A 14,676-nucleotide genomic window follows, 5' to 3' on the forward strand; every position below is an offset into this window, starting at 1 on the left:
TCCTCGCGCTCCGGCTCCTCCATCTTGGCCTCGGCAGTAGCGGCTGCAGGGAGGATGTGCCGCCTTCTGGCCGGGGGAAGAAGGAGGAGAAGATGAAGAAGTACCGGCGGGCCTTGGCCCTGGTCTCTTGCCTCTCTCTGTGTTCCCTGGTCTGGTGAGTCGCCTCGTCCGCGCGGGATTTTCCCGGGGGGCGGGGGAGGAGGGGCGCAGCCCGGGTCACACCCCCACATCATCTCGAGTTTCAGGGTGCGGGTCTCCGAGGTCCCTGGGAAGCGACCCGCCGATTGCTTAGCGACCCTCCCGCCGGCGGAGATTTTCTGGGTGTGTTTTGGAATTTACAGACAGTGGGGGAGGAGGGTGCCTGGGGCGAGGGGGCCCCCTGCGTGCCTCTGGGCTCGGTGCCCCTGCCCCTGGGGGGCGGAGGGTGTTGGGGCGGCGCGGGGATGGGTGCTCGTTAGTCGCTGAGTTCACTGCCAGCCTCTGGCTGTCCCAGAGCCGTCGGGGCATCGAGCGTGTCGGCGGGGACACGCTCGCGACGTGCGATTTTTAAAAAACACGCGAGGGGCTCCGAGGGGGATTGGAATGGACACGCTGCGGTTCCGGCCCCTTCTCGCAGCCTTTGGGCTCCAGTGCGGCTGGGGCTGCTGCTCTTGGAAACTTTGGGGGGCGCCATGGAAGCACTTTCTCATTAGGGGGAAGGTGGTGGGAAGCCACGGGCATAGAGGAGAGCGCGCCTTAGGGGCAGGGGGCATGTCCCTTAGTCCTGGGGGGACGGGCCCTGTATTTTTGAGGGCGGGAAGACTGCCTTGTCTCTAAAGTTTGTGGAGTGTGTCAATTCCTGGCACGTTTGGGTTTTTCTTTTTCCTTTTTGAAGAGCAGAGAGCTTGCCGGCCAAAGGATGGCTATCACGGTACTTGGGAGTTTCTTGAGAGGTGTGTGACGCTTGCTGACTTAAAAAGGTGCTTCTTCATTCAAAGTGGTTTGCTGTTAATGAAAATTCAGATACACTAAGTTTCTAGTGTAGCTTATATCTGCAAAAAGACCAAGAATACTTTTATTTTTAGGGCTGGCTTAATAAATTCCAAAGACACTGGAGTTGTTGAGTTCTTCCTCACGTAAGATGGTACATAAATAAGAGGGAAAGAAAACACTTGCCTGGCAGAGGAATTTTGATAGGAAGGTTGGTAGATGGTTTAGAGCAAAAGACGTTTTGCCTCTTGTCTTTCATTCCATATCCTCTTAATAAGACCAATGTCTTCTCCCCCTACCCCACCTTTTAGTATTATGTTGGGTACCAAGAAGTGCATGTGAGTCCATTTACTCCGTTTTAAATTTAAATTTGTAAATGAGATACCAAAACCTTGCATTCATATCCACCTCCTTCTGGGGGCTGCTTAGTTGTAGATGACATCTTTTCTGTCCTCTTTCTCCTTGATCTTACCCATCTATAGACCATGCTATTTTTCATTAGCACTTTCAGAAATGGCTCATAGGGACAAACAGGTTACACTTCCCATTCAAATCTAAAATGCACCTTTATCTGTGAATTTCTTTAAACATTTGAAGTATATTGGACACATTGTTTAAACTTAAGTTGTACAGCATGTAGATTTGATATTTATATATTGCAATATGATTGCCATTGTCGTGATAGCATCTCTGTCATGTCACATGATCATCTTTTTTGTGTGTGTTGTTGGAATAAAATAAGTTTGATGATTGCTATACAGTATTGCTGTCTATATTCACTGTACTGTGTTTTAGATCTCCAGGAATTACTTATCTACTAGTTGCAAGTTTGTGCCCTTAAACATGATTTTAAAAAAATTTAATTGGATGGTAGAGATGAAAACAATTTATAATTTATTATAATGTGGTTCTTAAAATCATTGGTGGATTTAAATTAACCACGCTTCTATTACTTTGTATAATTTCTGGCTATCTTTTACTTAAGCTAACCTCAATATGATTTCTCAACTTTATTTGTTAGCAATAATGAGGATATTATGACCTGCTTGGGGGAGGGAGGGGCGAATCAGTTAGCCTAGTACTGAAAATAGAAGTCGTAAAGTTCTGTAAAGTTCGTTGATTCCCACTGTGAAAAATGGATGTTGAGGGTTTAAGTAAAGAGTGAAAAGTTTATGGAACTTGAGCTTAAGAAACATTTGGGTTAGTATGACTTGAGATTTGTTTGGACTGCCAAATTTAGAGACATTTTAATGATTCTTTACTGAAGCCATTAAAAGACATTAAAATAGGATATTTAGACTTGGAATTTTTTTGAAAAGATGGTGATGCGATTGGGGAAGAGGATGGATGCATGATGGTGATTGGCAAAGGGTGTGCTGTATCTTTTGAAACCCTTCTTCCTTGGGAAATTAAAATATTGAAATTACGGCACTGACCCAACTAGAGGTCTAACTTTTGCTTTAGTTATTTCCCAACATCTCCATTTCCCCTTAATCCACATAGGTACCTAAAGCCATTGCAGAATTAGACAAAAGGTTTGTAGAAGAGTTGATAAGCTCCTCTTAGTAGCCAATTTTGTCATCTGTGTCATTCATAAATTATTCCATTATAATTTTTTATTATTACCCATTTCCCACAAGTCTCTCAGTACTTAATAGAATTTCTGTTCATTTTTTAAAATTTCCAGGCAGTAATGTTAAAAAACCAAACCATAATTTTCACTGTACTTTCCCACCTCTGTGTTTCATGTAGGTGTCTTTCCCGAAATGCCTTTTTTTTTTTTTTTTGGAGGGGGGCTGTGGAGAGGGCCTTACTTTACCACACTGCCCTAATTGAATGCTGACACTATGTTTTTGTACTAGGGGTTAGATTTGTACTTATTAGTATGTTTAAGAAGCAATTCCTCATTCCCAGTTCAGTTCTTTCTTTTACCGTGAAGTCACTGATTACAAGGCTCTCCCTTTTTTAAGCTCTTATCAAAGGCTGTTTCAACACATAGCCAGAGGAAGAGCTCAGTAGATCACTGTGCTGAGATCAGGGCAGTAGGTTCTCTGCCCTAGATGTGCCCGGTGTTATATGAGAAACAGAAATATAAACAGTTCATTTCAGTTCCCAGTTGTAGTAAGTGCTCAGCTAGAGAGATGCCAAAGGGCTGTGGGAATTTAGAGGAGGGCCACAAACCCAGCTCTTGGAAATCGGGAGAGTCTCCTAGTTTCTAACTAACTAGTTTCTGCCCCAGAAAAAAGAATGATAAGAATTTCGTCAGGTTTTGGATGGTGGGGAGTGAGAGCAGAGGCAGACATTGTTGGGAGAGGGAACAGCATGAGCCAGAGCTTGGAAACATGGTATGTGTTCTAGGAACACACAAGCAATTCTGTATCCCTGAAGCATAAAGTGGGAGGCAGCACTGGAGTGGCAGGAATTATGGAAGATGAAGACTTGGGTAGTAGAAGAATTTTAGAGATTTTTAGAAGCATGCAGGGAAGCTTGAATTTTGTCATGTGGAGTCTATAAAAGGTCTTCAGCAGGGGAATGGTATCCTGAGGCATTTTAGTATTAGGTTTTTGGAGTGGTATGAAGGGTTGAATTGCAGAGGTAACAAGGTAGGAATTGGGGAGCTCTGTTAGGGGTTGCTCTGGGTAAGAGATGAGGGGTTGAACTAAAGCAGTCATAACAGGGAGGAAGAAATGGATTACATACATTTGAGGTAAAATAAACGAGATGGTAAAAGAGGAGTAGCATGGATGTTTTTCAGGTTTCTAACTTGAGGACTGGGTGGATAGCAGTACCACCTGGTGAGAGCTAGGATGTAGGAAGAGGATGTTTGGAAAAGGAATAGACTGTATTCAAGTTTGGATTTAATTTTGTTTTACTTTACATGTCTTGGTCAATGAAGGAAGGAGAGATTCAACTTTTAAATATGCTTAATTTATTCTCAGCATTAATATAGGGTATCATTGGAGGGTTTTAAGGAACAGACTTGTTAGGAGAAGATGCTAAGAGCTAAAGATACACATCTTGGCAGCCATCAGCCCAAAACCATAAAAATAGCTGAAATTTCCCAAGATATACTTATAGAGAGATAAAAGGGAGACTGAGAAAAGAACGCTGGTGGCACCAGAATTTAATGGTGAGCAGAAGCAGCGTATCAAAGGAGACCGAGAATCAGAGAGATGGGCAGAAGTGTGTCATTTGACAAACCAAGGAGAGGGTTTCAAGTGGCAGTGGTCTAAGGTGCCACATGCAGCAGAGAAATAAAAAATGGTAAATTGTGCCACAGCCATACCAATTTGATAAGTGAGAGAAGATAGAAAGGCCAACAGTTGATAACAGCAAAGATTTGAGGGCATATTCTATGCCAGGCTAAGAATAGCACGTGCATTATTTCATTTTCCTCCTAATAACACCATTTTACAGTATTGGTATTGAGGCACACCTGTTTTATCATTTTTCTAAGAACATACAACTTATAAACAAGGGACCTGGGATTACACTTGAGTAGCTTGACTTTGAAGTCCATACTCCAGGCAGTATACTGCAAAGTGTCATGCTTATTAACACTTGTTGCTATCTACATCATGCGGCAAATGCTGCTCCTCCTTTGTGATAGTTTATGTTACACTAACTAGCTTGACTAATGTCATCACTTCCTGAGTGAATGGATCCATGTTATTTCCTCACCTTTCTTTTTGTTCACCCGCTGACTCAAGAATATTAAGTATGAAATGCAGTAATACTGAAAGATCATTGGCTGTGGAAAGTGATGTAGGTTTGCAGTCACAAGTTGAGTGACTTTGGGCAAGTTAACTTCTGAGCTTTCGTTTCTTTATTTGTAAAAATTGAGTTAATACTTTAATATAAAAGTCTTGACAGATTAAAAAACTTTTTTCTTCTGGAGACATCAGATGCTTATGATTGGGCTGGCCATCCTCAGTTTATGCCACTTTTCGCACAGGTCCTCATCTCTGTTCCACTTTATATCATTACTCTTTTATCTTTTAATCCTGGTGATAGGAGTGATAGTTTCACTACTGTTTACCCCCATTTTAGGCACTTACCCTGGAATATATTCAATGCATTTTCCAATCAACCTTCATGTATTTATTTAGATGTGTGTTTCCTTCCAAAGTAATATTTTGTGTATGGGTTTTAGAATTTACATAAATGCTAATACTATTGATCTCATTCTTTTTTCCTACTTTTCCCACTAAACACTTTTTTTTTTTAACTTGATTTAGTTAGTAGAATCATCATTAAAATGAGTTCTAGCAGATGCCTTCAGGAAGGCCTCATGTCATTGATACACTCCATGAGTATTTATTGAGCACTGTGTGTAGGTTGTTTCTAAAGAGAGACTTCATGCCAAGGAATGCTGTTGGGAGTATTCTGTTCCAGTTGCCTGTCTTTTGCTATCCCAGTTCTGTAGTCTAATTAGAGTGGTTTTGTAACAAATTTAATCATCTGGCAAGGTGAACTAGTTACCTTTAGGCTTTCTGGTTAATATGGTTATTCTTGGGTCACTTTTTTTCCATATTGTATTTAGAACAATAGGACCCTTCAGGTATTTTGATAGGACTTATATTTGAGTGATGAATTACTTTGGAGAGAATTATTGTCTTTACATTGCTGTCACCAGCATTCCATCTGTTTTAATACTAAGTCTTCATTTATTTATCTCTTCATTTTATGATTGTTACCAAAGTTATAAATGGTGGTATTACTTAGGTTAATTTCTAAATTATTTTATACTTTTATTATTACTAATAGTATATCTCCCAAGTTGTTATTACTGGGGAGAAAAATACTGACTTTTTTGTTATATTTTTAAATTGAAATAATTTACACATAGTGAAATCTACATATATTAACTATACATAGTTGGGTCAGTTTTGACAAATGCATGCATCTATGTAGCCCACACCCCATCAAGATATAGAACATTTCTATTACCCCAGAATGTTCTCTCATGTCCCTTTCTAGCAAATCCCCCAAAACATAAAGAGTGATTTGATTTCTATTACCATGGATTAGTTTTGCTAATTCTGGAATTTCATCTAAATGGAATTATACAGTATTTGTTTTTATATCTGGGTTCTTTCATGCAGGGTAAAGTTTCCAAGACTTATCCTTGTTGTTTCATTCATCAATAATTTGCAAGTAGTAGTACATTGCAAGTAGTAGTACATTGTATGAATATACTGCAGTGTGTTTATTCTCCTGTTATTGGACATCTCAGCTGCTTCGAGTTTTTGTCTATTAGGAGTAAAAGCTACTGTGGATCTTTTTGTACAAGGCTTTTTATGGACTGTTTTTATTTCTCATTCCACTTAACAGTGGAATTGCACGTGCTGAAACAGATGGATATTGTATGCTTCTTCTGGATGTATTACCCGGAGAAAGACACAGATCACTTATGAAGGATTCTGGCTAGGAATATATAACCTGAATCTGGTCATGAGGAAACATCAGATAAACCTCAAATACGGATTATATTATCCTATATAATAAAAGGCTAATATGCAAATTAACCAAACAGCAGAACATCGGGTCGCTATGACGCGCACTGACCACAGGGAGCAGGCCTAAGCCATCAGTTGGACGTCCCCCAAGGGCTCCCGGACTTCAAGAGGGTCCAGGCCAGGCTGAGGGACCCCCTCCCCCAGGGCACAAATTTCATGCACTGGGCCTCTAGTTTAAAAATAAAAGGACTGTGTTCTTAAAAAATGTCAGTGCTACATAAGATAAAGGCCACAAACTATTCCAGATTAAAGAAGGCTGATGACAAATGCTGGACAAGACTCAATTTGTACTTGACGGTGGTGGGTGGGGATGCTATAAGGACATTATTGTGCTAAGAGACAAAACTGCATACAGATGATAAAGCATTGTGTCAGTGTAACATTTACTGAAGTTGATAACTGTACTATGTTTATGTAAGAGAATATCCTCATTCTGTGGAAATACATACTCATATACTTAGAAATAAATTACATGGAGAAAGGAAGAGAGGGAGGGAGAGCAAGGGTGCATGCCATAAGCAAATGGCAAATGGTGGAACAAATGGGTAAAATGTTAACAATAGGTTGATAATGGATAAAGAGTTTATGGATGTTCTTTGTACTATACTGGCAATTCTTTTGAAAGTTTGAAATTATTTCCAAATAGCCCTAGCCAGTTTGGCTCAGTGGATAGAGTATTGGCCTGCGGACTGAAGGGTTCTGAGTTCGATTCCAGTCAAGGGCACATGCCTGGATTGCAGGCTCGATCCCCAGTAGGGGGTATGCAGGAGGCAGCCAATCAGTGATTCTATCTCTCTCTGTCTCCCTTCCTCTCCGAAATCAATAAAAATATATTTTTTTTAAAAAAGCCTGGGTTGGGATTTCCTCCTTCTCTTTATAAGGTGTTGGTTGGTTAAGCCACTCACATTTCTTTAATTATTAGTTTATTCCAATTTTTGTATACTTTGTGCCAATTTTGCTACTTTTCTAGAAACATTTATTTTTTTCTAAGTTGTAAAATATATTGGTATATATAGTTTGTAATATTTTATAATTTAAAACAATTTGTTTTGTCTGTAGTTCTTTCATGTTTTTATACCATAGTTTAATTCACATCCTCAACTCTCCTTAATTGGTTTTGCCAGAGTTTGTCTTTTTAATATTTTCTTCAAAGGACCAACTTTTGGTTTTCTTAATTTTCTTTGCCTTTTTTTCTCTATTTCAGCGATTTCTGTCGTTTTTAGCCTTCCTTGTTCCTTTGAATTTACAGTGTCTTTTGTCATTTTCAGTGTTTGTCTTCAATGGCCTTCAAAAGCATAGTTTTCCAATTCTTTTATCTGTATCCCACCAATTTTGACCTGTAAGTCTTCCGCTGTAATATTTCATAATGTTCCTTATTGTTTCCTCTAAATGAAGGATTATTCTGCTGCATAATTCTTTTGCCAGGCTTAGAATGTTGTTAGCTATCTTTCTGTTTCAAATTTTGTTGCAATGTGCTCGGAGAGTATAGTTTATTAGATTTTGATCTTTGGAATTTGAGTCTTCTTTTGAAGCTTTAGTAGATGGTCATTATTTGGGAAATATTTCATATAGTGTTTGAAAAGAATATTAATTTGAATTTGTTGTAAAGTTCTATATATTTGGTCAAGCTTGTTGCCTATATATAATACAAATCTCATGTTTCCTTAGGTTTTATCCATCTATTATTTTGTAAGGCGTAATTTAAAATAGGCAACCATAATTTTTTACTATTTTCTTTCCACCTTTAGCTATCAGTAATTTTGCATATTTTGTGATTTTGTTAGGTGCATATGTATTTACAATCATTATATCTTTTTACCAATAGATAATACATTTCTCTCTTAGTGACAATGTTTTTTCAATTAACTTAAATTTTGTCTATTTAATTAAAATTGATACTTTTAAGAAATATGTTTTTATTGATTTCAGAGAGGAAAGGAGAGGGAGAAAGAGATAGAAACATCAGTGATGAGAAAGAATCATTGATGGGCCTGCCTCCTGCACACCCCCTATTGGGGATTGAGCCCACAACCCAGGCATGTGCCCTTGACCAGAATCTAACCCGGGATCCTTCAGCCTTCAGGTGATGCTCTATCCACTGAGCCAAACCAGTTAGGGCAAAATTGCTACTTTTTAATGTTTTGTCAATATAACTTTACTTATATTTTTAATGAGTTGAAAATTATGCCCAACAAGGCTCTGTATGTAACATAATATCTGGTACCTACTAAGGTAGCCTTAAGTGCTTATATAGTTTCTTCTATATAACTCAGAGGGAAACAATCTTAACTCGTTTGAAAGTTTGATAGACTCCAGTTTAGTTTTGCCTCCTACCTGACAATTATTGGCTTATTTGAATATCAACATATTCTTTATTGCACATTAACATGTCCTGAAATTTATTATTGCAAGATTTACTTGATAAGATTATAGAAAGTAATTGTTGAAGACAGCTAATTCAGTATTTCTGTTAGGCAAATGTAAAATGCTATCATTCTGAGGCATTGATGTCATTAAAAAAATGGTGTTCCAGCAATCACTTTCACATTAAAAATTGTTTTCTCTCAATGAAGTCTTCCTTGGCACTTCAAGGCTTAATTTAGTTGCTATATTCTCAAGAAAAAATTTCCTGAGTCTTTCTCCTGTTCCCTTTTGTAAGAACTAATGGATACCCCCTTCTATCCTAACATTTAAACCTTAATGATTACTTTTAGAAACATAGTTGTAACGTATCCTTTAAAACATCAGAATGTCTGGCAATATTAGATTCTAGGTTGTCACTACAAGAAAACTTCAGTCACTACACATTCAAGTTGAAAACTTTCCTTCAAGAAAAACACTATATAGAAATGTACTTTTTTTTTCTTATTGCTTAAAGTATTACAAAGGGTATTACATATGTGTCCTTTTTTCCCCCCGCCCTTGACAATCTAGAAATGTACTTTTTAAAATGAAAGCAATAAGATTTAAGAAAAGATTGAAGTTCTTAAAATATGCCTCTTGAATCTAGGCATTTACTTTATTCAGTGTTTTCATTCCTTCTGTACTTGTAGTATTTTTAAAAATTCTAGTATTAAGACTATACCTAAAAGAGTTTGTGTGGAAATTATAGGTAAATAACAAGTTTTTCTCATTAAAATAGATGAATACATGTGTGGTCTCTTAATATATCTTTTATCCTCATATATGTAATAATAGTGATAATGTACATTCTTGTCTTGTTTCAGATCTAAATAAGGGTATTTTTAGGTTTCTTCACTAAATGTGATACTGGCTTTTAAGCTTGTGTATTATGCATATATATTTCCCATGTTAACTATCTACTTATTTTATTGACTTGTGGGATGTGTAAGTTTATCAGATGTTTTTAAGTGCCTGTGGAGATATTCGTATTTTTCCTTGCTGTTTTGCTTGGCAAAACTAAATAAATAGATTTTATTATATTGAATGACTTCTGAATATCTGCTTGATCATAATATTGATATATTATTTTTTGCTGTGTTCCTAGAGACTTTCTTCTTTAATGTTTTCTTTATGATTTCATAAGCTGTATTAACCTGTGGTATTCATTTGTTTGTGCTACTTCTGTTAATTTTTGATGTCCCTACTATGTTCCCCATATAAACCCAATATGCTTTGAAATAGCATAGGTAGCTTTAGAGTTATTTGTTCTTAATTTTTTGGTAGAATTTAGAATAACATAGGCATCTGGTGCTTCCTGAGGTTAGTTAGCTCTTTGACAGCTTGCCCTGTTCCTTCTGGGATAATCATCAGATACTCCTTTTGTGAAGTCTTTCCTGTTTTACCTTCATGAAATTAATAATCCCTTAATAGGAATGCTGATAACAGTATGTTTTTTACTAGTGCTTTAAATAAAAAAAAATCCTTGTTTTAGGTACATTTGTCTTCATCATTAAATTAAGTTCTTAAGGGCATTAGATAGGAACCATCCTTGTGTTTATTGACCCAAATTCTAGCGCATAGTAGAGAATATGTTGGCTTAACACCTTTTACATCTTTTCCTTTTTTTTTTTTTTTTTTTGTGGTGGTGATAATTGATGTTTCACAGGCTTCCCAGTTGGCATGTGTGTTGTAAAGAGAGTTCTTCAGCTTCAGCTTCATCATATTACTCTCAAGATGACAGTTGCGCGCTAGAAAATGAAGATGTACAATTCCAGAAAAAGGTACTTTAAAGTTGATGATGTAATCTGTGTGTCAGCTTTCTAAGACTTCCTCAACATACTCAGAATAAAAGTAATTTCAATTCTATGACGTAATTTTTGGTGGTGGAGATTTGTAATTTTCCCTTGCTATAATCTGAGGAATTACTTGGGTAATTCTGAAATTAAGCTATCTCCAAGATATTTATATATTTGCTAGAGGCCCGATGCATGAAATTCATGCAAGAGGCTTGGCCCTCGTACCCGCAGCTTCGTCCTGAAGGTCATTCGGCTGTCTGCTGTAACTAGCATATTATGCTTTTATTATTATTATAGATTCTTATTGCTTATATCTCAAATGTTGGGACATCCATAGTCCTACAGGAGGGAGAAAGATAGTACCTACTCAGGGACCTAAAAACTAGTGGCTCACTTTTAATGCACTAAATAGTTACAGGATTTCTAAAGAAATCCCATTCTCATCAATTAAAAACTATTAGAAGTGAGGTTTATAGGGGGAGTCTGCAATCAGTGACTGTGTAGTTTGTTTCATATAATTGGGTGGGATGAATAGAAGGAGTTCAGGAAACCTGATGGTCTCTAAATAATTTATTATTTTATTACTTTAAATGATAAAAAGTGAGTATTGACTAGATTTGTCTCCCCCCCCCACTCCCACCTGCAGAATTAAAGTACTTATTTTAAAATACAGAAGGAATTTATATTGACTATAAAAAGTTTCACTTGTATTCTAGGAGATAGATTTAAAGACAAAGGTATCTGAAATCCTAACTTGAAAATGAGTGTCAAAAGAGATGACACAAAGAACTGTACATTTATTCATTTTTAAATATTTACTATGTGCCTAACACATAGGGGGTGGTATGATTGAAGTGCTCATTAAGAAATCAAATGAGGTTTGTGACCTCATTTAGTGTATATATTAGGTGGAGTGCAAGGAGGGGAGTGCAGGAAGATAGATGATAAACGTGTAAACAGATAAAAGCTATTAGAGTTAAATGCCTTCAAGACAGTGTTTGGGTTGTAAAATATAGAAAGAGATGGTCTTTAATATTGCTTCCGGACTGTTGTGTGAAACAGTTTTTACCAGTTAACCTTTTTGTTTGTTGCAATATAGGATGAACGAGAGGGACCTATACCTATCAGTGCCGAATTATCAGGAAAAGTGGGTTCAAACTTACCTGTTCCTCCAGAAGAACATAAGTTAAAAGATAACTATGTTGTGGATGTACAAGTAAGTTATATTGCTTTGACTTTTAATGATATGCCTTTTCTAACTACTTCATAAGATAGGAAATCTCTGTTTGGTTACAGTATTGGATATTGATACTTTTTCTTTTTGAAGTACTATTCAACTGGCCTTAATACTATTCACCTGCTAAGACTACTACTGCTTTTGAGAAAATGCACAATTACTGATTGAATAGTAAGTGAGACCATTTTCTCTGTGGTGAAAGTTTGGGTGTAAGTGCTCATTTCTTCTTAGGTTTTATTTTGGCTCACTATAATATATCTTCTCCAGATTTTCAGGTGTTAGGAAATTTTTTTCTGAAAACAAAAAATAAGTATTTGTGTGTAGAACACAGTATTTTGATAACAAAGTTTAATCGTTTTTGTGGTATATGAATTAATAATAGGTTAAAATGTTTTCCTTTTTTCTCTCATATGTTATTTTTCATTTTGTACCCTAGATTTTATGAAAGATACTAAAAACTAGACCAGAAAGTAAGTTGACCAGAATGCTGAAGCATCTGGAAACCATTTAATACCAGACATGGCTGAAGGAACTGGGGATATTTGAGCTGGAAGAAGGACTTAGGAAAAATTATCTCACATATTAACAGAAATAAATTTCAGCTCAAAATGAGGGAGAATTCTCTTTTTTGAATTCAGATAGAGCTATTTTATGACTTAATTGGGTTATTTAAGGAGATGTAGTAAGTTTCATTTTGTTGGGTTCTGGAAGACATTTGTCGAAGATTTGTGCCTGAGAGTAAGAGAAAAATGATCTCTCTAGCTCTTCTAATTATGTGACTTTCCTGAACAGTCCTACCATTGTTCATTTTCTAGAATTTTTCATCAGGCATATTCTTCTTCAAACACTTTGAAGTGCTTATTGCATATCTTATAGATCCGTGCTGTTCAATATTGTGGCCACTGGCTACATGTGACTGTTGAGCCCTGGAAATTCAGCTAGTCCAAATTGAGATTTGCAATAATTACAAAATGTACATCAGATTTAGTCTGTAAAAGAAAAGGGTGCAAAATACCTCAAATTTTTACATTAAATACATGTTGAAATGATAATACAATATTTGTTAACAATGTAATAATAGTCCTTGTTCTTAAGGACAAGGAATTATAATTTCTATATTATAATTTGCATAAAGTGCAAACGATTTGCATTCCATTGTGAATTTTTCATTTTAGTGTAAATAATTTGCCAAATGGTCACATTTTGTATTCTATGCCTTGTATTTTCTTTCTGCTCACATACTGGCCCTCCTTTTCTTCAGGGTCCTAGTTTTTCTAGTCCATAGTCTCTTTTCTCTGAACTGAGCATGTGTACCTCTCACTTGATGTTCATTTAGTAAGCATTAAGTGTCTACTGCATGCTAGGTACTGGGAATATGAAGATCAAGAGAATATAAATATAGTCTTTACTCAAGGTGTTTATAGAAGAGTTGAGGAAGAAGAGAGGTATAGAGGTCTTACAGATGTTGTGATAAAATTGTACAGGGAACATTGGATCCTAGAGGAAGAGGAATGGCTAATTCTATTTAGGGTTGGCTGTCGGGGAGGAGGTACTGATAGGGGTTTTCAAACATGAGTAGATATTAGGTAGATTTCAGACTGTGTTTGGGTGGGGCAAATGGCTCAGAACACCCAGGACTGAAGGAGCAGCAAGATTCCTAATGGCCTTCTAATGTTACTTGTACATGCCTTGTGTTGTTTTTGATACTCATTATCTTTTTAACTGCTCAAGGGCAAGAACTGTGTGTTGTATTATTTTGTATATTTACATAGGATTTCTATGTTGCTAGTAGGATTATTTAATTACAGTAAGAGGGAACTATTTGTAGGTCCAAAATAGGAAATAGGAGAGACAAAAAATAAGCTTCTTTGTCCTCGTTTATGTATTTTAATATGAACTATATTCCTTAGGGTGGTAATATTGGAAGAAAGGATTTTCACTCTTTTGGTGAACATTCTTTATATTGCCACTTTTGAGGTATACTTTTTAAATAGTCCTGTTCAGCTAAAGAGATAATTTATTAATCTCAACATTTAATATAAATTTCTTTCAAACAGAATACAGAGTCAAAAACGTTAAGTCCACCTGTTATTGAGACACACTCTACAATTGATCTACATGAAGATTCTTCCGGTGTAGTGGGCAGTGAAAACATTGAAAATATTTCCAGTTCATCTACCTCAGAGATCATTCCAATCTCAAAACTTGAGTAAGTGATTAGAAAGAGTGAAAAGAAAAAGAATATCATTAGATAGAAAAATTTCTTTATACAGTCAGTCAACTTGCTACTCACATTTGAAGTTTACGCTATATAGCAGACCTAAGTTATAGTGCCTATGTTTTTATTATTTTTTAGTGTAATAATCTTATAATGATTATTTTGCTGTCTAACGCAGTGAAACTGATTAGATTCCAGCCATGAAATCTCTATATCATTTAGGTAAAGTGAGGTTCTAGTTATTTAAGAAACATAATACTTGAGTAATCTTTTCTATAATTATAAAAAATTCAAATATCAGATTAGTCATTGCATTAAGTATCACTATGTCATTCCAATATATAGTTATGTGTTTGTGTGAATACCTACCTTTTTCAAATTGGATAATAAATATTCAGAACACTTAGGCTTAAAGTTATCTTAATTTAGAAAACCTATTATGAAATTCTCCTAGCTCCTTCGAGCAATAGTACAAAGAACAAAATAAAATTTCCTTAATACTACTTTAAGGATTTCCTTTATCAAATGAGTTAA

At 36.3% G+C, this 14,676-nt stretch overlaps 1 protein-coding gene across 7 annotated transcripts in view; it reads left to right on the forward strand.

Moving 5' to 3' along the window:
* The first annotated feature begins 6 nt into the window (after positions 1 to 6).
* SUCO (SUN domain containing ossification factor) overlaps positions 7 to 14,676 on the forward strand; it is a 49,538-nt gene continuing 34,868 nt past the window's right edge. For all 7 annotated transcript variants that reach the window (XR_001362396.1, XM_005867661.2, XM_014540887.1 and 4 more), the window contains exons 1-4: positions 7 to 154; positions 10,558 to 10,672; positions 11,787 to 11,903; positions 13,982 to 14,133. Coding sequence is in view for 6 of the 7 variants with exons in the window: in XM_005867661.2 (XP_005867723.1) it covers positions 93 to 154; positions 10,558 to 10,672; positions 11,787 to 11,903; positions 13,982 to 14,133 (446 nt within the window). In the remaining variant the exon portion in view is untranslated. The remainder of the gene's footprint in view (positions 155 to 10,557; positions 10,673 to 11,786; positions 11,904 to 13,981; positions 14,134 to 14,676) is intronic.

Source organism: Myotis brandtii, unplaced genomic scaffold, assembly GCF_000412655.1.
Source record: "Myotis brandtii unplaced genomic scaffold, ASM41265v1 scaffold250, whole genome shotgun sequence".
Taxonomy (NCBI): Eukaryota; Metazoa; Chordata; class Mammalia; order Chiroptera; family Vespertilionidae; genus Myotis; species Myotis brandtii.